Consider the following 23,322-nt stretch of genomic DNA (forward strand, 5'->3'; position numbering starts at 1 on the left):
GTTTTCTGATTTGTTTGTTTTTACGACTTGGGGTGGGAATAGAGAGGAAAGAGTATAATTTGGATTTGTTTTTAATTATATTTTGATTTTATATAAAGCTTCTCATTTGGACTTCTCCCTTCCTGGTACTTACTGTATTTCTAGATGGTTTTAATTTGCTTCTTGCCTCTTAAACTTAAATGTGTGTGTTGTATCTCAGTAGGCTATGCCCTGTAATTAAGTTTGAATTTATAAAATCTAGGTGCTTGTTTTGAGTTAATTATTTTATCAGAATTAAACATTTTCAATAAATTGATATTTGACTATATTTCAGATTAAGTGTTCTTAGTCAACCTGGCCTCTGCCTCTTCTAATAATGTAAGGAAGGGAAAATTAACAAATGACTGTATCTTTCAACTTGTTGGTCTTAGTTGGTTTATTTTGCTAATGTAGTTTTCCTTCAAGATTTTTAAAATCTCTTTGTAATCCTATCTGAAATTCATACTAAAGCTAAGATCCTGAAAGTAATAGTTATTTAATTTTCTTATGTTAATCCTTAGTAATATACTACTTCTTACTCAAACATATCCTCCTATTACCACCCCATAAACTCTAAAATTCCCTTCCATTAATTAAACTTTCAAGGCCTCAAAGAAATCCCACCTTGCCCTGAAAGTGTCCTCTTCTCTCCTTAGCAGTAATTAGACTCTGTCTCATGTTCTTTATAGGAGCACTTTTTATAGCCACTATCATAGTCTGCCCTGTACTATTCTCACTAATATTTATTTCTTCTCTCAAGAATATTGTGAATAACCTTTGTATTTTCCCCACAGAGCCTCAGTCAATGCTTGGCCTGTAGTATGAACTTGGCAAATTTTTAAATTGAATAGAGTTAAATGTCTACAGGGAATTGTTTCCCATAATTTAAAATAAACTTTCAAATGGGAAGCACTTGCTCATTTTTCCTACCACAAAAATGAAAATTAGCTACAAGGAAAAAAAAAAAAAGAAATACATTTTGGGGGGGGGGGGGTGTGATTTTTAATGTCAGATTCAAGAGGGTGGCAGGCCATGCTCCATGAGAGTAGGCTGGGAGTGCTGAGTTCTCGCCAGTAGAGAGTATACCATCAAGTCAACATTCAGTGGGCCTGTATGCATTATTTCTACTGAATGAACCAGTTAGTCCCCAGTTGTGGTGGACTCCACACTCATGATCACCCCTTCCATGAAATTATAAACTAGCTTCTCCTCTTCTCTACAACCTCCAAAAATATCAAGATTCATATTAGAAGAAAAATCCTATGTTAAGTTTATGTAGAATCTTATTTTAAAAGGACATTAGAATCCCTGTTATTCCCCAGTTGGTGAAAATGGAAACCCATCCTACAATTACAGAAAGTGAGAAAGGTGCTGTTGTTTTTCTTTCAAAATTATTCATACAAGTTAAATATCTGATACACTCTATACTTGTAAATACAAAATAAAGAAGAGGCTATTATGCCAAAACAGACATTTCCTTTTCAAAACTTTAATACCTAAGAAAAGAAAATACTGTTTAATTCATCTATTATAATACAAATTCAGGATATTCTTAGTAAGTAATATGATTTTCAGCTGTTTGATCTTTTGTTTATATTTTAAGGGTTGACTTTTTCCTTTTTGCTATTAAAATGTGGTCATTGTGGATATAAATATGCATAATCTTGTCACCCATTTCCCATTCTCAGCATCTAGCACAGTGATTATTTGATATTTGACTTGAATGAATAGCTTACTCACAATAAATAATCAAGCACCAAGTTTAGAGGTGATATTCTTAAAATTTGAAAAATAGTCCTTCTTAATGAGATCTAAAATAATAGGATTCTAGTCAGCCAGATAGGAATAACTATGGAGAGAATAAATTACCATATAATAATGTAGACTTTTACTTGAACGGTACTTTAAGTGTTCCTATGAAATGTCATATATTATGTTGTTTAATTTAATTCTCTCAACAGTCTGTGAAGAAAGGTAGAATATGATTTTGGAACTGGGGAAGCCGAGATTCACAGTAGAGTTACGTGAATGCTCAAGTCATTAACATCATGGGAGGGCTAAGACCTGATTCAGATCTTCTGCCGCTTGTCCTTTGCTTCTCAGACTTCAGCTTTGTGGTCCTTTCCGTTCCTTGAAAAAACTCCTCCTGCAGAGCCTTTGTTGTTGCTCTGGCTTGTTTTCTAATATTTGGCGAGCCCTTGCCCAGAGCTGCTTGTGGACATTTCTTCTCATCCAGGTCATTCATGGCTCAAACGTCTTCTAATAATTCAGGTTTAAGCAGCCTACCCTGTTCACTTCAGCTGAAGTAATCCTTCTACTCCGCTGACACACGCATCCTCTGGGTCCTTCAGTCACAGTCTTAACATCATTGTGTTCAGTTTGTGGCTTGTTATTGTCTGCTTTTCCTGACTAGGATCTAAGATCCGGATAAGGGTGAGAACCCTCTGTCTTGATCACTGCCGTATCTTAGAACTCAGTGCACATTTGTTGAGAAGAAGAAAGAGAGAGGAAGAAGGAGGGTAGGAGTTGGAAGAAGAGAGAGAATGAGAATGAGTGAAAATATAGACACAAGTCTCAGATTTCTCTCTGAAGGGCTTAGTAGGAGTGTATATATTAGAAGTATGATAAACACATTTGACTCCTGTGGGAGTAAGGCATGTAATTGCAACCTGTACTCAGGGATTTCCTTTTTGAGGATGACAACATCCATACCTATTTCAGCTCCAAACTGCAGGACTCCAAAACTAGAATGAATAAGTTGAGTATAAACTCACAGAAACATTTTGGATCGTACAATTAATGCCATTACTTTACCTTCATATAACTGCAGGTAGATGCTGGCAATCCATAAGAACAGATATGAAGCACCTCTCCAAATGTAGGTAGAATTGTAGAGCATCTCTCTTTTTAAGTTTCCTTGCCTGGATATATAATCACTGACCACAACCATAATATAGGAGGTTGTAATATAGGAGATTGTTTGAAGACTTCTCTTGAGGATAAATCCCTCTTTGTGTTTGTGTATGCATATATATGAAGAAGAAAATGGCAACCCACTCCAGTTTTCTTACCTGGAAAATCGCATGAACAGAGGAGCCTGGCAGGCTAAAATATCCATGGGGTCTCAAAGAGTCAGATGCAGCTGAGCATGCAAGAGCCTGTATGTAAGCATATATGTACATATATGTATGTATATATTACATATGTATAATAAACTATGGTAAAGGTTTATGAGAATTATAACCTCACTACTGTAAACTTTACCAGTTTTGTGGAGTTGAGGGGAAGACTAATCAAGACAGAATAAAATAGGCTCATATCCCTCTCATTGGTCATCTTTGACACCAATCTTTTAATTAAAGTACTCCAAGGAGGAGTTGTCTTTCTCAGGTGCCCCATGTCTCACCTAGGATTTTGTGCAGAGAACTGTTTTGGAGTTCATTTCCCATACGCACTCTGAGACTCTGGAAGTTACCGTCCTTGGAGTTCTGACAGTACTCTGAAATTACTGGTGCTTGGAGTGTGGATATTTTCATTTTGCTAAGATATTCAATGGACAAGTGCATTGTGGCTTTGGATGATAAGATTGGGAATTTTTTAAGTATTAATAAATACCCCAGTGGCTGAGCGGTAAAGAATCTGCCTGCAGTGTAGGAGACACGGGTTCGATCCCTGGGTCTGGAAGATCCTCTTCAACCCACTCCAGTGTTCTTGCTGGGGCAAATCCCATGGACAGAGGAGCCCGGTGGGCTATGGTCCATAGGGTCACAAAGAATCAGACACAATTGAGCAATTGAACACACACACACACACACATGTATACACACATATTAATAGGCATGGTAAAACTGACTAAAATCAGTCACTTACAATAAATTTTTTTATTCTGATTCATGACATAATTCATGTGTCTTTCTCTTTTTATTCTAGTCCTAAAGAATATTCTTACATATAATAAAGAATTCCCATTTGATGTTCAGCCTGTCCCTTTAAGGTAAAATAAATTAGCACCAGTATTTGTCTTCTTATTTTATCATTTTATACCTATTTTTCAGATATTTCTGGATGTATCATATCAATGTTGCTATCATTGATATCATTAATCCAACATACTAACATTTTATGTCAGCATTTTTTATATCAACATTTTACCTGGGGAATGAGTAGCTATTTGGCTTCTCTCGTATATTTGGTTTTGTAGCTCACTATTTTTTCTGTCCTTTTGCATGTAGAAGAATTTTAGCACCTGGTGAAGAAGAGAATTTGGAATTTGAAGAAGATGAAGAAGAGGGTGGTGCTGGAGCAGGGTCTCCTGATTCCTTTCCTGCCAGAGTTCCTGGTAGGTATCAGTTGTTAAAAATATCCATGGCTTAATTCACAGTCAAAGTTTTGGGAACTTACTTTAGTATTTGCTAGTGGGAGTAAAACCTCTCCAGGGTGCATGTCCATTTTAGGCAAAATTTTATGGTCATGTTATGGGCAGTAACTGTTTTATAAGTAGAGCCTGGAATTATCTTACTATCTGTGTTGGGATCCCAAAGAGCGCCCTCAGGTTCCGAGTTCGCTAGGGGGCCTCACTCAGCATGTTGCTGTACTCACAGCTGTGCTTTATCCCAGAAAAAGAATTAGAGGCACACAACCAGCAAAGGGAAAATGTGTGTGAGTGAAGTCCACAGGAAACCAGGTGCAAGCTTCCAGGAGTCCTCTTCCAGTGGAATCACACAGCTTGCACTTGATTCCTCTAGTGGCAAATTCTAACAACACAGGTGAAATGTCCCTTATGGAAGTGAGAAGCACATAAGAGACTATGCCCAGAGCTGTTACATAGACACCTTCTGCCTAGCACTGACCAAAATTCCAGACTCCCAGAAGGAAAGCAGATAATTCAGCATAAACCATATTGTTTATAAAAAGGATATAGGCATAGTGACCATTCTTATCAGGGGTAGTAGCAACCCTCCCAAAATCCAGATTCTCAGATGCTAGTCAGGGGCTGACCTTGTAGTCAGGCCTTTCTAAGAGTGACTGTCTCAAACCTGCTGTGTTAACTCTTTTTCGGTTCACTGTCAAATTTGGTCATTAAAAACTGGACCCAGGGAGAATGGCTACTAAGCAAATGCCTTTGTCTCCCCATCTGTTTTAAAGAAAGCAAATAATGGTGAAGCTTTTTGTTTACAGCTGATCTTCCCTGCCTGTCAATAACCTAAGCAGGCATGCTGGATAAGTTTCTTATTTCTCCCATCACTGTTTTACTCTGTTCTGTTCTTATACAGCACACAGTTTTCATTTCTGGTCAATTAGTTCACTTTAGTGTAATATGCTGATATATTGTGATGTATTTTAGAATAGACTCCAGAAGCTTTAAAATACAGCTAGATACAATTTATGTGTTATCCTAATAACTTTCTTAGTAACAAAAGTACAGGCAGACCTTGGTAACAGGTTTAGTTCCAGATGGCAATAAAGTGAGTATTGCAAGAAAGTTGAGTCACACGAATTTTTTGGTTTCCCAGTGCATGTAAAAGTTACATGTACAGTAGTCTGCTAAGTGTGTGATAAGCATTATGTCTAAAATTTTTTTTTTGTATTTCATTATATTTTTTGTTGAAGTATAGTTGATTTACAGTATTTCAGGTGCACAGCAAGGTGATGCACATATATTATTTTTCAGATTATTTTCCATTATAGGTTATTACAAGATATTGACTGTAGTTCCCTGTGCTGTAAAAAACACTTTGTTGCTAAAAAATGCTAACCATCATCTGAGCCTTCAGCTAGTCACAATCTTCTTGCTGTTAGAGGGTCTGTTGATGGCTGCTGACATCAGGGTGCTGGTTGCTGAAGGTTGGAGCATCTGTGGCAACTTTTTAAACTAAGACAGCAGTGAAGTTTGCCACCTAGGTTGACTCTTCCTTTCACAGTTTCTCTGTAGCATGCAGTGCTATGTAATAGCATTTCACCCATCGTAGAACTTCTTTCAAAATCGGAGTCAGTTCTCAAGTCTTGCCACTGTTTATCCACTAACTCTGCATAACATTCTAAATTTTTTGTTGTCATTTTAATAGTCTTCATGGCATCCTTACCAGGAGTAGATTGCATCTTGAGAAAACACTTTCTTTGTTCATCTATACAAAGCAATTCCTCATCCGTTAAAGTTTTAAGAAATTGGAACAATCCAGTCACATCTTCAGGGTCCACATCTTATTTCTAGTTCTCTTGTTATTTCCACTACATCTGCAATTAACAATAGTAACATCAGAGATCACAGGTCACTAGTCACTGTAACAAATATAAAAATAATGAAAAGGTTTGAAATATTGCAAGAATTATCAAAATGTGACACCGAGCCATGAGGTGAACATACGCTGTTAGAAAAATGGCACCAGTAGACTTGCTTGACACACGGTTACCACAAATGTTCAGTTTGTAAAAAATACAACATTGGTAAAGTGCAATAAAGTAATGTAATAATAATAGTAATATTCCGGTGTTTATTATGCCCCTTGGAGTGGAGGCTTTATGGGGTTGAAGCAAGGTAGGTTGAACCAACAGACACTGGGCTTGAGTCTAACCTTAGTACATTACCAGTTGCACCTATTCTGTTTCTTTTTTTTAAATTTTTATTATTTATTTATTTGGCTGTGTCGGGTCTTAGTTGCAGCATGCAGGATCTTTAGCTGTGGCATGCAAACTCTTAGTTTTGGCATGTGAACTCTTAGTTGTGGCATATGGAATCTAGTTCCCTGACCAGGGATCAAACCTGCCCCCCCCTACCCCCACCCCGCATTGGGACAGAGGAGCCTTAAACAATAGACCACCAGAGAAGTCCCAGTTGCACCTATTCTTAAACCAGTCTGAACTTCAATTTCTCTTTTATTTATAAAATGAGTTGATAATCATGCCTACCTCATAAGGTTCCTGTGAAGATTAAATAAGGTACTGCATATAAAGCTTTTAGCCCAGTCCCTGTCATATACTGAATATTAGTGAGGTGGTTATTCTCATCATCATCACCTTTCAATGGAGGTAACAATACTACACTATAGGATTACTGGGAAAATGACTGTAGATGGTAGCTATTATTGTTAATAATGTGTCTTCAGTATAAGGGCATTATTCCTAATATACCTTACTTTATGAAGAGAGATGTATTTTTCTTGCTTTTGTTATATATGTAGAAAATGTCAGAATTGCTGAGATTGTGAGAGAAATTTTCTTGCTGTTTTACTTAACTAAACAGTTGTCATTCTGTTTTCAACCCATGTATTGTAATTGCTGAAGCTTCCACTACTGTAAGTTTCTATCTAATTTGGTTGTCCACATATTTGCTATACAGACAGATCAAGATTTTTATGGGTTTCAGATTGCTGAGTTGAAGGTTATGTAAGGTTAAACCTAAACTTAATAGATTTTTGTATTCTGATATAGTATTGTGATAATTCATTTTAGAGGTAGAGAAAGCTTATTGAATCCTTCAGTCTCTGAATTTCTTTTTTAAAAAAGTGTATGTAGTTTAATTAACTATTTAGTTTGGGATCATTATTGTTCAGGCCCTATGTGTTAGTTGCCCAGTAGTGTCCGACTCCTTGTGACCCTATGGCTTGTAGCCTCTGTCCATGGAATTCTCCAAGCAGGAATACTGGAGTGAGTAGCAGTTCCCTTCTCCAGGGTATCTTCCTGGCCCAGGGATTGAACCTGGGTCTCCCACATTGCAGGCAGATTCTTTATCATCTGAGCCATAAGTGTCATTAAAAAATAATTTTTAAAATAATTTTCATTGAAGTAGCAAGATGGCATTTAACATTTTACTTAACTGGAGAGCAGGAAACATATTCTTTTCCTTGTTACACTGAGAGAATCCAAGATTTCAGTGATGCCCAGGCTGTGTCTGCATTTTGGTGGCAAGATGGTTCTAAAAATTGTTGTGATTTTTTTTCTTTTTATTTATTATCTTTGTTTTTATATAACTTATTGAATTATAAGTTTCTTGTGACTTGTTTAAAAAGTCAAGTTTATGAGATTCCATTTATATATACAGAATTCACTCTTTTTACTGTGCAGGTTTATGCTTGTTGATAAATGTATACAGTTGTGTTAACCAACACTGCTGTGAGGCTAAAGGGGAATAAGGAATGGTATGTAGATGTTGTGACCCAGAATAGTTTTTTCCCATTTCAAATGGAAAGTGACTTTTTAACCAGCCTTTAATTGGGGTAGGTGGGAGTAGGGGGTAGGTATTATCTTTCTTTTAAATATTCATCTCTTTCCTTTTCAAAATTTTAAAAGCTCATGTGGAAAACATAAATTTTTGTTAAATAATTGACTTGAGCCAAAATAGGGTTTAATTTTTCTAAAGGTAGGCTTCAGTTCACTCACTCAGCCATGTCTGACTCTTTGAGACCCCACAGACTGTAGCATGCCAGGCTTTCCTGTCCATCACCAACTCCCAGAGCTTGCTCAAACTCATGTCCATCAAGTCGGTGATGCCATCCAACCATTTCATCCTCTGTCGTCCCCTTCTCCTCCCGCCTTCAATCTTTCCCAGCATCAGGGTCTTTTCAAATGAGTCAGTTCATCACATCAGGTGGTCAAAACATTGGAGTTTCAGCATCAGTCCTTCCAATGAATATTCAGGACTGATTTCCTTTAGGTTTGAAAGGTAGGTTTGGTAGATTTTAAATCAAGGATGTAAATGTACAACCTGTTTTATATGGCCTGAAAATTTGCCAGTATGAATATAAAGCTATCAAAATCATAAGCCCAAGAAATATGAACAGGCTAAGGCAAAATTTTGAAGATTAAAAAAAAAAAACACTTTCTTACTGAATGACATGATTAAACTCAAATATAGACTTAGTTTCAAAATTTTCATGAATGTGTTAGTTTCTTTAGCTCTTAGATTTAATCATGCATAAAACTTTTTTATTTTTGAAGCTAAAAATAATGAAATTTACCTCTTCAATGTGAAACCTGTGCATGGTTTTTGCTGTACAAATACTCAATTCTGAGTTGAACTCAAGAGAGAAGCAAACATGGATTTCATTTTTAGCTGAAATGAGGTTTTTCTTGCTCACAGGTATAAGAAGTTGAAATTTGTAGCAAAGTGTTCATTGCTTTCTTGTAAATATCAGGGCATCCTTCTTTCATAGAAATCCAGAACATGCCTTGGGACACAGTGGTGAATGTCATCTTAAGAGTATGGTTAGGTCAGAGCTCACTAAGTTCCTTTTTCTTCTCCCAGAATCTCAAGTTGTCAAACTGGGCAGAAGAATCAGAGAAAGCGTTCCTCACCCAGGCATTTATTTGTTTATGTGTGTGCTAAGTCTACTCAGTCGTTTCCGACTCTGTGCAGCCCCATGGACTGTAGCTCGCCAGGCTCCTCTGTCTGTGGGAGGAATGTCTTGTCTCCAGGCAAGAATACTGGAGTTTGTTGCCATGCCTTCCTTCAGGGGATCTTCCTGACCGAGGGATTGAACCCATGTCTCTTCTGTCTCCTACATTGCCAGGTGGGTTCTTTACCACCAGCACCACCTGAGAAGCCCTTACTTATATGTAAAGGGAAAGAAAATACTCTTTGATTTTGTTCTCTAGTTCTCCAGGCTTGTTTTTAATAAGATTTGTGACTTACTGATATTAATATTTTTTTCTCACTTTCAAGCTTAAGCAGGTTGGGAAACATTTCAAGATTTCCTTTTACAGCTCTTTTTTTTTCTTTTAAATGCAAGAATCCTGTCACTTGAAGTTAAAGGGTTTTCTTTAGAGCTTTGCAGAGACCCCAGTGGTCATGTATGGATGTGAGAGTTGGACTGTGAAGAAAGCTGAGCACTGAAAAATTGATGCTTTTGAACTGTGGTGTTGGAGAAGACTCTTGAGAGTCCCTTGGACTGCAAGGAGGTCCAACCAGTCCATCCTAAAGGAGATCAGTCCTGGGTGTTCATTGGAAGGACTGATGCTGAAGCTGAAACTCCAATACTTTGGCCACCTCATGCGAAGAGTTGACTCATTGGAAAAGACCCTGATGCTGGGAGGGATTGGGGGCAGGAGGAGAAGGGGATGACAGAGGATGAGATGGCTGGGTGGCATCACTGACTTGATGGACATGAGTTTGAGTAAACTCCGGGAGTTGGTGATGGACAGGGAGGCCTGGTGTGCTGCGATTCATGGGGTCGCAAAGAGTCGGACACGACTGAATGACTGAACTGAACTTGCAGAGACTAGTTCATGTGAGTTGTCTGTTAAGTAGGTTACATTTTACAGCCCTCATCTTCAAAGCACCCAGCAACATCTAGCTTAGCCTTTCTTAAAAGTACTCTACAGTTCAACCTTTTGACTCAGACACCTGTGAGGAACTCTTCCTTGCTTCCTGTAGGGAGTGATGGATTGCCCTTTTTAAACTAGCGTTTCTAACATGAAGCACACGCCCACTGGCTCCTTCCAGACTTTGTAGATCTGTGTTTATTAAATAATTTTTTTCCCAAAATTAGGTATAGTGACAACTGATATACTCTTAATGTATGTGAACAACTTCAAGCAGGTATGATTTTAATTTATTACTTAAATGATAATGGCCATTAAGGATTTTTCCCCCACAATTTTAAAGCAGTTTTAAAAATGAACAAACATCTTACAATTTTTCAAACTCTTTTGCTTTTTTGTAAATTAATTAAATATTTGTGGCTGTGCATGGTAGGCTGTTCTCTAGTTGCACAGAGTGAGGGCTTCTCTCTAGTTGCAGTGTGCAGGCCGCTTATTGCGGCGGCTTCCCTTGCTGTTGCGCACAGGCTCTGGGCGCCTGGGCTCAGCAGTGCGGCTCCTGGGCCGCAGGACACAGGCTCAGCAGCTGTGGTGCGCGGGCTTAGTTGCTCCACAGCATGTGGGATCTTCATGGATCGGGGATTGAACCTGTATCCCCTGCATTGGCAGGCGGATTCCTATCCACTGAGCCACCAGGGAAACCCCAAACTCTTTTCCTTGAAAGCTTAAAGGAACCTATGTTCCTCAACTGTTAAACAATAAATTACTCGCTAAAAGAAACTGTGTATGTGTTTTAATATTTTACCACAGTTTCCACCTCTAAACTGAATTCGGCATTTCAAAACAAACAAGTGGCCCCTCCATAACTTTTTTTAATCTATATCCAATATCAGTTGTGAAGATTATCTATAGCCAGAATTTGAAGACACATTTAATGTGTTTCTACCTATCTACCAAATATTGTGGTCAGTTTGATCAATACTGTTACCTTAAATTGTGTTTAAGATTATCCTCAAATAACTAAATCATTTTTCTCGAAAGAAAAAATGCTACTTAAATGCAAAATATTATCATAAATGTCCTTTTTATTTTTTTTTAATGTCCTTTTTAAAATTATACTTTAGCAGCACAAAGAAATGTGCACTTAAAAAATTGGATGACAGAGACTCTGTCAATAGTACTAGATATGTGAATTTAGTTACAAGTATGATAAATCTAAAGCAAAGAAAACTAAGATTGAATGTGTTATCACATAAGTATATGATATTGCTCAGTCTACATTTTGAACACTTGATTGAACTCTGCTGTAAGTGTGAATAAAAATTTAATCTACTTTTTGCTAGTGATATTTAATTTCCAGAGCACCAAGGCAAAATAAGGACCAATTCACCTCTCATTGTAGAACCAATGCCTGTAGGAACATCTGTACAATATGACATAAAATGTCAAGCAAGTAAAATGAACTCAATAAACACATTGAAATCACCATGTTTTTCAAAAGATGTAATCCTCAGTAATTTTCTAAAAAGGCATCGCCCTTTTAGGATTCTTGTCTAGGTGATGATGTACTACTTTTTTGGAACAAAGACCATCGTGCCATTTTCTGTTTTAGACCAGAAGGAAAAATCGTATGAGGACAGGGTCTTATGGAGTTTCACTGACTTCAGTTTCCTTTAACCTTTGTTTTCTTTTGTGGAGTTAACCACACAGACTCCTGGTCCCTGGGCAGGCAGTCTGTTCCTAGTCTGCTTCTCCATAATCTTTCTTGTCCAGAGTGTCTTGGCCCCTCACGGAGAACCACTCCACGTGAGGAGAGCCTCCTCATGCCAGGATCTGCAGTGTTACCATTTTCCCTTGGAACAGAGCAGCTGTGGGTGTGGGATGAGGGGCGCAGCTGCTGCCCCACTTCTGCTGGTGCCAGCTGCAGGTGGGAGAAGGTGCCCATTGCTGGACCCTGCACCAGCAGTCGGGGTCCAGTGCCTGGCACACTGCCGCCTCCCTACCCCGTACTGAGGCTCTAATGTCAGCCAAGGGCTGTGAGAGCAGACACTTTCACCTGTTTTTTGTTTGTTTGTTTGTTTAATTCTGGAGTGCATTTGTCTTTGTTTAGTAAACTTGGCTATTTTTGTGATATCCTCCACAACTACTTTACATTTCATCTGCCAGAGTTTGGACAGCAGCCTCTCTGTCTGAAGAAAGCCGTGAGTTGTGATGTGTCAGGGTGTTCTCCTACAGGAGGGGGGCCAGCTGTTAATGGACACCTCAGAAAAGCTCTTCAGAGACAGAGATGAAGACTGGACATTGAATCCATTTGACCTTGACTTGTTTGGGGCCTTTGCAGCAGGAGTTTTCTTGACTTTCACCACCTTTTATAGAACTCACAAATGCTACATAATATTGATTGACTAAACCTGTAGACTCAGTAGAGAAGTTACGTTTGTCACAAAACCTTCAGTATCACGTGAAATGTCATCAACATCAGCTTATTTATTATTGAAGTAATTTAAAAAGTAGAACATTTTTAATTTCTTACCCTGAATCTTGGGCTTCCGAGGTGGTGCTAGTGGTAAAGAATCCACTTGCCAGTGCAGGAGACATAAGAGATGTGGGTTTGATCCCTGGGTCAGAAAGATCCCCTGGAGGAGGGCATGGCAACCCACTCCAATATTCTTGCCTAGAGAATCCCATGGACAGAGGAGCCTGGCGGGCTACAGTCCATAGGGTCGCAAAGAGCCGGACATGACTGAGCTGTTAAACCACCAGCATAGCTGCGTTCATATTTATTTCCCACAGTTGATGCACAGTGGAATAGGACAGCTTGGAATACCAGTCCAGATACAGCCTACTGATAAACAGCTTTTGTCACCAAGATGGACCCTGGAGCTTATGATTCACTCTCGTTACCTTACCAGAATTGTCTGTAGGCTTAGGCTTGGATTCTTTCTTCTAACTCATAGCTCTTCAGAAGCCACACTGGATCAAATAAGTCCCTCCACTTTTCTTTGAAAGCAGTAGGACACGTTTGCTCCAGGTGGAGGTCGGGTGCCAATCAGAAGACACTGACATCATCAGGCTGCCTTCTTCCTTGCAGAGTGGCGCTCACCAGCTGCCAAAAGCTGCCCCTTTCTCGCATAAAAAGCTAAAAATGGATCCAGCTGAAGGAACGTGATCTTACTGCCCACCACCACATGAGGCTCAAAGACCTGGAATAAAGTTGCTGTAGGGACGGCCCAGTCTCTGACCATCACTGTGAACCTACGTTATTCAGCGTGCAAAGTTTAGATAGTGCTTACCCTTGATCACTGTCTTTTATGGAGCTGCTAAGCCACAGCCCCAGCACTTCCCTAGCATTCTGTAGAACCCTGGTTGAGAACTCCTGCTCTAGACAGTTAGCTGCAGCACACAGAGTTTTCTGTGTTAAAAAGTGTGAGGTGGAAGTAATGGCCCCCCAAAGACGTCCATATCCTAATCCTCAGAGCCTGTAAACATGTTCATGGCAAAGAGCTTACGTTAATGACCTGGAGGTAGAGGCTCTCCCGCAGTACCTTTTTAGGCTGTGCTGTGCTTAGGTGCTCATGTCTGACTCTTTGCGACCCCATGGACTGTAGCCCTCAGGCTCCTCTGTCCATGGGGATTCTCCAGGCAAGAATACTGGAGTGGATTGCCATGCCCTGCTCTAGGAGATCTTCCCCACCCAGGGATCAAACCCAGGTCTTCTGCACTGAAGGTGAATTCTTTACAATCTGAACTACCAGGGACACCCAAGAATACTGGAGTGGGTAGCCTATCCCTTCTCCAGGGGATCTTCATGACCCAGGAGTCAAACTGAGGTCTCCTGCATTGCAGGTGGATTCTTTACCTGCTGAGTACCAGGAAAGCCCCTCTTTTTTAGCCTTTGTCGGCTTTATGGACAATTAAATTACAAAAATGGCAAATGGGACAAGGTGATTAAAACCATGGACTTTAGGACCAGACTGCTGTGTGATAGAGAACAGATTACTTAACTTTTCTGGATCTCAGTTTCACCTCTGAGTAAATGGGACTGACATTAACACCTATGTTATAGAGTTCTTATGTGGATTAAATTAGTTGATACATGTAAAGAATTAGAACAGTGCCTGGCACATAGTAAGTGTTCTGTAAGTGTTGAATATTTGTTATTTATGTAGCACTTCCACATAGAAGAACATTTGTTATTTTTGATCCTTGCTCTAGAACTAAGAGCAAAATTTTTAGTACTAGTTGGAAAAGCCTAGTTTATACCAGATCATGTGTGGTCATTTCTTATCTTGATTATAGTCTTTGTTTTATGTGTGTAATTACTTGTTCTCATATTACTTTATATAGTTTAATATTTCAATTGTACATTTAGAAATTTTTTAATGTAGTGTCTAATTTAATTTGATGTTTAATTATCATATGGTTTTACTTTTTGTATACAAACATTGCTACCTTTCTCATGTAACCCAGGAGCTATAGCTGGTGTGGTGTTATCCTATTATTTTATCTTCTTTCATGCAGATGTCATGTAAGACAGTGCATCTATATATATATATATACACACATATATATTGTTTAGCCATTTGTCTAGTAGAACATAATATAACCTTTACAGCTGTGAAATTCAAAATTTATTCATAAAAGATCTGTATATTACTAATGCCACACAATTCAGTAACGAACCATTATCCAGACTTGTCTTTCAAGATGCTTAATATGCAGTCAACAAGACAAAGCCGACAGTACATAATTATGATTAGATATGTTGTTGTTGAGTTGCTCAGTCATGTCTGACTCTTTGCGACCCAGTGAACTGCCACACACCAGGCTCCTCTGTCCTCCAGTTTCTCCTGAGGAAATTCATGTCCATTAAGTTGATGATGCTAGCTAACCATCTCATCCTCTACTGCCCTCTTCTCCTCTTGCCTTCAGTCTTTCCTGGCATCAGGGTCTTTTCCAGTGAGTTGGCTCTTCACATCAGGTGGACAAAATATTAGAGCTTCAGCATCAGTCCTTCCAGTGAATACTCAGGGTTGATTTCCTTTAGGATTGACTGGTTTGATCTCCTTGCAGTCCAAGGGACTCTCAATAGTCTTCTCCAGCACTGTAATTAAAAAGCATCAGTTCTTCAGCACTCAGCCTTTTTTATGGTCCAACTCTCATATCTACATGACTACTGGGAAAACCATAGCTTTGACTATACAAACCTTTCTCAGCCAAGTGACATCTCTGCTTTTTAAGACACTCTAGGTTTGTCATAGCTTTTCTTCCAAGGAGCAAGTGTCTTTTAATTTCATGGCTACAGTCACCATCCACAGTGATTTTGGATCCCAAGAAAATAAAGTCTGTTAATGTTTTCATTGTTTCCCCATCTTTTTGCTATGAAGTGATGGGACTGGTTGTCCTGATCTTCATTTTTTGAATGTTGAGTTTTAAGCCAACCTTTTCACGCTCCTCTTTCACTTTCTTGTTTTTGTTTGTTTGTTTGTTTTCTTTTTTTTCTCTTTCACTTTCATCAAGAGACTCATCAGTTCCTCTTTGCTTTCTGCCATAAGGGTGGTGTCATCTGCATATTTGAGGTTGTTGATATTTCTCCTGGCAGTCTTCATTCCACCTTGTGTTTCATCTAGGCTAACATTTTGCATGATGTACTCTGCATGTAAGTTAAATAAGCAGGGTGACTGTATAGAGCAGCCTTGTCACACTCCTTTCCCAATTCTGAACCAGACAGTTGTTCCATGTCTGGTTCTAAATGTTGCTTCTTGACCTACATACAGGTTTCTCAGGAGACAGGTAAGGTGATCTGGGTGTCCCATCTCTTTAAGAATTTTTTCTTAAAAATTACGGATGAGCAAAAAAAAGGCTAAGGGTAATCTAGCTAAGGGTAATTTCAGCACAGGTAATCTAGCTGAAACTGAGACTCAGAGTGTGTAGTAGTTAGTGATACAGGGAGAGAGCACCTTGGAAACCATCATTAAATAGCTTGAATAGTTACCTTTCTATATCATTTGTAGTCTTCAGTTATAGTCAACTTGCAGATAGTCTTTATTAAGGTATAAAGAGGGTAATGGACTTGCAAAAGAGCTGGACATGACTTAGTGACTAAGCAACAACAACAAAGAGGGTAAAACTGAATCTTCATGCGTTGGAGTGTTTTCACCCTACCTTGAATTATAGAATAATTAAGCTAAATCAATTAATTATCTTTCAGCTTGAAATCACTGACTTGTATTGCATTGTTAGAAATACATTTAATAGTTAAATTTTAATGTGGTGTGAGGCAAAATAGTTTGCTGATAGCAAGGAAAGAAATGTCATCCCATTGACTGACTTCAACTAAAAGAGCTACATGATTATAGATTATGAAACTAATTCATCCAAAGGTAAAACTAGTTTTAATGTCCAGTTAGGAAAAACATGGTGACTGCAATCCATGAAATTAAAAGACACTTGCTCCTTGGAAGAAAATCTATGACAAACCTAGACAGCACATTAAAAAGCAGAGACTTTGCTGACAGAGGTCCATATTTTCAAAGCTATGGTTTTTCCATTAGTCATGTATGGATGTGAGAGTTGGATCATAAAGTTGAATGTGGAAGAATTGATGCTTTTGATCTGTGGTTTTGGAGAAGACTCTTGAGAGTCCCTTGAACTGCAAGGAGATCAAACCAATCAATCCTAAAGGAAATCAGTCCTGAATATTCATTTGGAAGGACTGAAGCTGAAGTTGCAATACTTTGGCTACTTGATGCAAAGAACTGACTCATTGGAAAAGACCCTGATGCTGGAAAAGATTGAAGGCAGGAAGATAAGGGGACGACATAGGATGAGATGGTTGGATAGCATCACCAACTCAATGGACATGAGTTTGAGTAAGCTCTGGGAGTTGGTGATGGACAGGAAAGCCTGGCATGCTGCAGTCTGTGGGGTCTCAAAGTGTCGGACACAACTGAACTGAACTGGGAAAAACATAGTCTCATAAAAAGAAAATCTATCATTGCCTTTGAATATTAGATGGGTAACCACCTTTGACTGTCAAAAAAGAAAAAGCCATAGTCAAAATAAAAAAGACAAGGGCCTAACATCCTTAATATAGAAGTAAAAATTTTGAGTTGCATCAACAAAGACCACAGGTATATTAAAAGTTTGAAAAAAAAAAAAAAAAAATAAAAGTTTGAGCAAAAAACATGACCAGACAGTACACACACATACAGACAAAGATGTACAAATAGCTCTTAAACATACTTAACATACTTAAACATACAAAAAGATACTCTAGAACTACTTTAACTGAGGCTGACAGATGCTCGTCCACTGCTGGTGGGAGCACAAAATAATACAGTCCCTTTGAAGGGGAGTTCAGGATTATATAACAAAAACAACAGAAATACACATTTATTCTAAGATCCAGCAATCTCACTTCAGGAGCGTATTCTCAAGATATACCTCCAGTTAAATGAAGAAAACATTTGCATATATACCAGGTTGTTTATTTCTGTATAATCTGTAATAATAAAATATTAGCACCAACTGCCATATGTAGGTTGGCTGAATAACACTCTAGTATACTATAGATAATAGTTAGGAAAATCTCCATGAACTGATGATTTTTCAGAATATATTGTTACATAAGTAAAGTATATCAATGCAATTCACATTGGCAGAATAAGGAGGAATGTCTCATAATTTTCTGAATAAATCTGTTCTTGGACTTCCCTGGTGGCTCAGTGGTAAAGAATCTGCCTGCCAGTACAGGATACATGGGTTCAGTCCATGGCCCAGGAGGATCCCACATGCCCACGCGTCACAACAGCTGAGCCTGGGAACCGCAATGCTGAAGCCTGCGCACTCTCGAGCGCGTGCTCCAGAACTAGAAAGCCGCCAGTGAGAAGCCCTCGCACCACAACTGGAGAGCAGCCTGCACAGCAGTCAAGGCCCAGCACAGCCAAACATAACAATATTAATAAACAAGTTGTTTAAAAATTCCTTCAAGTCTCTTCTTGACTTTTAAAAATTCTGGCAGGGCGAAAACAGAACACTTCGCTGGATGTTTTCTAAGGAATGCTTTGAGCCAAAATCGTACTTTAGCATTCCTTTTTAGATCAAGAGCAAAATGTGTCTACTATATCCTCTTTCCATCAACATTCTAGAAGTCTTAGCCCGTGCACTAGGACCAAAAACAGAAATATAGATTAAAAATTATTTGTAGGTTTTATGAATATGTATGTAGAACATACAAAAGCACCTTTTGCATAGAGAGCGATAGAAATAATAACAGAGCTTATTGGAGAAATAACAGAGCTCCTGGATGTAAAATCTGTACATAAGAACAGATTCTGTACACTTAATGTGATCATTTTGCAATATACAAATATCAAATCATTACATTGTGTACCTGAAACTAATGTATGTCAGTCATAGCTTGATTTTTGAAAATTATGTAGCAAAAAAAGGATTTTATGTCTATAAGCAAGCGACAGTTGCTTAGAAAATGAGATTTATTTTGAATTTATTTTTAATTGGAGGATAATTGCTTTACAGTATTGTGTTGGTTTCTGCCATACATCAGCATAAATCTGTCATAGGTGTACATACGTCTCCTCCCTCGTGAACCTCCTCCCGTCTCCCTCCCCATCCCACCCTTCTAGGTGGTCACAGAGGGCAGGAGTTGAGCTCTGCGTCATACGGCAGACCCCCACTGGCTGTTTTACAGATGGTGATGTGTGTGTTTCCATGCTACTTTCTCAGTTCATCCCAGCCTCGCCTTCTCCCACTGTGTCCATGAGTCTGTTCTCTTATGTCTTTGTCTCCATTGCTGCCCTGCAAATAGGTTCATCCGTATACCATCTTTCTAGATTCCATATATATGCATTAATATACAATATTTATTTTTCTTTCTGACTTACTTCACTCTGTATAATAGGCTCTAGGTTCATCCACCTCATTATGACTGACTCAGATGTGTTCTTTTTATGGCTGAGTAATACTCTTTTGTGTATATGTACCACAGCTTCTTTATCCATTTATCTGTCAGTGGACATCTAGGTTGCTTCCATGTCCTAGCTGTTGTAAATAGTGCTGCAGTGAACACTGGGGTACATGTGTCTCTTTCAGTTATTATTTTCTTAGGATATATGCCCAGTAGTGGGATAGTTGGGTCATATAATAGTTCTATTTCTAGTTTTTTAAGGAATCTCCATACTATTCTCTATAGAGGCTGTATCAATTTACATTCCCACCAACAGTGCTAGAGGCTTCCCTTTCCTCCACACTCTCTCTAGCATTTATTGTTTGTAGATTAGAAAATGAAATATTTTGACATTTAAAATAGTATCAGAAAATAGCAACATAATTTAATAGATCCAACAAGAGAAGTATAAAACCCATATGAAGAAAACAGTACAAATATATTGAGAGAAATTAAGAAGTCTTAAATCAGTGGAGAGATATATTCCACTTCATGGGTTGGAAGAAGCAATTTGTAAAGATGTGACTGTTTCTAAAATTGAGCTGAACTTCACCACAGTCCTAACAGTGTTTTTGTTGTTCACTTTTTTTTTTTTTAAGAATTTGACAGCTCTTGTGTTATAATTTACATGGACATGCAAAAGGCTGAAAGTAGTTAAGACTCAAAGAATAATGTCAAGGCGGGAGAATTTGATTTACTAAATGTTGAGACTTTTGTAAAATTATAGTAATCAAGACACTTGTGGTAGTGACGCAAAGATAAGAAACAGTCCAGTGAAAGAATGGGGAGCCTGGAAACAGACCCACATTTGATTTATTGTCAATGCAGATCCATGGGTAAGATGATAGTCTATTAAATAAGTAGTGCTGGGACAATTGAGTGTCGATGTAAAATTGAATGAGATTGGGCTCCTACCACATGCCATAGTAAAAAATTAATTCTACCTGGATTATATAATTAAATGTGAATGGCAAAACATCTTATAAGAATACCTTCATGACCTTGGAGAGGGGAAAGATTTCTTGAATAGGACACAGAAAGCACTGACTATAAATGAATTTAGAGGCTGAGAGATTTGAGCACAATAACATTTAGAATAAACAGAAAAGGCATTCTAAACATGCAGGACTAATATTGGTGTTAAAAGTCGAGAATAGCTGTTGTCTCTTTGGGAGAAAGAGTGATCTGGGTGTGTGTTGGGGACACAGGTCACGCTCCTAGGATGATGGTAAAATCTATCTTTCCTGAATATATTACCATTCAATATAAAGATTTTTTTTTCTTAAAAAGGAAAACCACTGAAAAATTATGTAAATTAAAATATCCAACAAAATGCTTATATCAGAATATTAGAGAACTACAAATCAGTAAGAGAAAGGTAAATATTTCAATAGTAAAGTGGGGAAAATAATTGAACAGACACTTCAGAAAAAGGGAAATCCAAATGCTTATTTTTAAATGAAAAGGTGTTCAACCTCATTAATCATTGGAAAAATATACTTAAAACTAGTTTGGGAACAAATTGAGACAGTAACATTGACACATATATCTGTATACTGTCATGTGTAAAATAGATAGCTAGCTGGTAGGAATCTGCTGTATTACACAGGGAGCCAAGTCTGCTGCTCTGTGATGACCCAGGGGTGGGGGGATGGGAGGCTCAGAGGGGAGGGGATAAATATATAATTATGGCTGATTCATGTTGTTGTTTGGCAGAAACCACACAACATTGTAAAGCAATTGTACTGCAGTTAAAAAATGTAAAAAAAAAAACTAAATTGGTGTTTCTCCACACCTGAATTGGCTAAAAAGAATCTGACAACTCCAAGCATTAGTGAGGATGTGGAACAATGGAATTGTACTAGGAGTAGAAATTGGCATACCCATTTTGGAAAATAGTTTGTAATTACATAGCAGACATGGAGGTACTACACCATGTGACTCAGTAATTCCTCTCTTGGGAAATGTGTGCTTATGTGGAGCAGAACATGTGTCCAAGAATGTTTATAGCAGCAGCATTGTTAACAGTTTCCAAAACTTGAAGCATCTCAAATGCATATCATCAGAAGAATGGATACAAAAACCGTGGTATGTTTATATAACTTATATACTATACAGTTATAAAAATGAACAAATTACAGCTACTGACAAAAGTTTGATAAATCTAAAGTTCCAAAGCAGGCAAAACATAATTATACAGGAATGCTTTTTAGTAGTGATTTTTAAAGGCCAGGGTGGTGAGGAGGAATTCAAAAGAACATTTGATGGGGGGAGAAGGGAGCTCCTGAGGTCATGTTTTATTTTTTGACCTCAGTGGTGGTTACATGGATGCTTGCTTTCCAACTTTTCATTAAGCTGTGCACTCATTTTATTTGCTTTTCTGAATATGTGTTAGATTCACAATTTAAAAAATTTTAAAGAATGGTTAAGTATGTGCAATAAAGACCTTTTATCTTTAGTGTAAGAAAACTTGCAAATATTCAAAGTATGTTGAAATATGGCAAAATATCCCATGTGAGAAAGTTAATGTTACTTCTGAAATGGTATTAAATACTGGTGTGAATGTCCCGTTTTGGTTTTTTGCTTTTTATCTTTCTACCTTTTCATTAGTCAAATTTTTCTTTAACCAAGTATCACCAGTTAAGACTCTGGGATTTCTATAGTAATTTTCATGTCATAAAATTCCCTTATTGTAAGTGTACAGTTCAGTGACTTGATCAATCTGTAGCATTGTGCATCTATCAGTTTGCTCCAATTTGAGAACATTTTCGTTGCCCTCTAAAGTTCCCTCAAGCATGTTTGCCGTCACTAAATGTATTTTGAATGTGGTAAATTGATTGATTCATGTACTTCAAATACTTAATCATTAAAAGTAGGATAGGACTTCCCAGGTGGTCCACTGGTTAAGAATCTGCCTGGCAGTGCAGAGGACACGTGTCTGATCCCTGGTCTGGGAAGATCTCTCTTGCCGTGGAGCACCTAAGCCCATGCACCGCAGCTGCTGAAGCCCCCCTGCAACTGGAGAGTAGGCCCTGCTCGCCACGGCTAAGAAAGCCCACACGCAGCAGGGAGACCCAGCGCAGCCAAAACATACAAACAAAAAAGTGTTCAACCTCATTAATCATTGGAAAAATATACCTAAAATATACTTAAAAAATATACTTATATTTTTTGATCTTTAAAAAAATAAAAGCAGCATAACACATTGTTGGATAGAAATGTGAAGAATGTCAGCTAATGTCCTTTATAAATGTTAGGTTGTATAATTTGTGGTACTGTATACATATTAAAATCAACTTTTGTTTGCATTTGTTGTTCGTCAGTTATTTGAAATAAATGAACAAACTGTTCAGGTGATTTCTTTCTTCATATTATTTTCTCGGTGGGGAATGCTCTTATGTGATTCGGGGTGGTTTTTCAGTTTTAAAAACTTTAATCAATTTATGGAAAAGATTTCAAACATACAGTTGCTCTTGTGGTTTTATGTAACATTCTCAGCAGGACTGATTTCTGACCAAATAGATAATAAAGAATAGGATGAAGAAAGCAGTGGGAAATAAGACTGTCAAGTTATTCAATTAAATGTATATTAAGTTATAAGTTATTTCCTCCATTAATAGTAAATGATTTGTTGATTGATTCTGGTATTTTTCAAGCTTTAGGAAAATGTAACATGTTTAAAACGCTTTTTCTGTCTTGTGTTTTACCACTTCACATTGAAATATGGGGTATATTATATATATAGCAATAAATGTGAAGTGTAAGTATTGTATGAATATATTACATACATTATTAATTACATGGTAATCTGTAATTCAACTTCCTGGAGTGGAATTTTTAACAAACTTGAGTTAGTAATTTATGCTTTCGTGTTAAATATGGAGTATGGAAGTATAGATATATTTTATGTATAATTAAGAATTTGTCTGAAAAGAATAACATCAAGTGTTTGGAAGTTTTGGTAACCAGAATAATGCCTGCCTAGTTACTAAGCCAATTAAGAGCAAAGCAATATCTTCTCTATGTTGTTAAAATATTTACCCTGGAATTATTGGTGGAACTCATTTTTATTGCTATTTCTC

General features: G+C 37.8%; 1 protein-coding gene across 2 annotated transcripts in view; it reads left to right on the plus strand.

Annotated features, from left to right (window-relative positions):
• Positions 1-23,322, plus strand: part of AIDA (axin interactor, dorsalization associated) — a 49,957-nt gene that overhangs the window by 20,450 nt on the left and 6,185 nt on the right. For both annotated transcript variants that reach the window (XM_020885909.2, XM_070474484.1), the window contains exons 5-6: positions 3,949-4,012; positions 4,251-4,357. In XM_020885909.2, coding sequence (XP_020741568.1) covers positions 3,949-4,012; positions 4,251-4,357 — 171 coding nt within the window. The remainder of the gene's footprint in view (positions 1-3,948; positions 4,013-4,250; positions 4,358-23,322) is intronic.

The sequence above is a fragment of the Odocoileus virginianus genome, chromosome 11, assembly GCF_023699985.2.
Source record: "Odocoileus virginianus isolate 20LAN1187 ecotype Illinois chromosome 11, Ovbor_1.2, whole genome shotgun sequence".
NCBI lineage: Eukaryota > Metazoa > Chordata > Mammalia > Artiodactyla > Cervidae > Odocoileus > Odocoileus virginianus.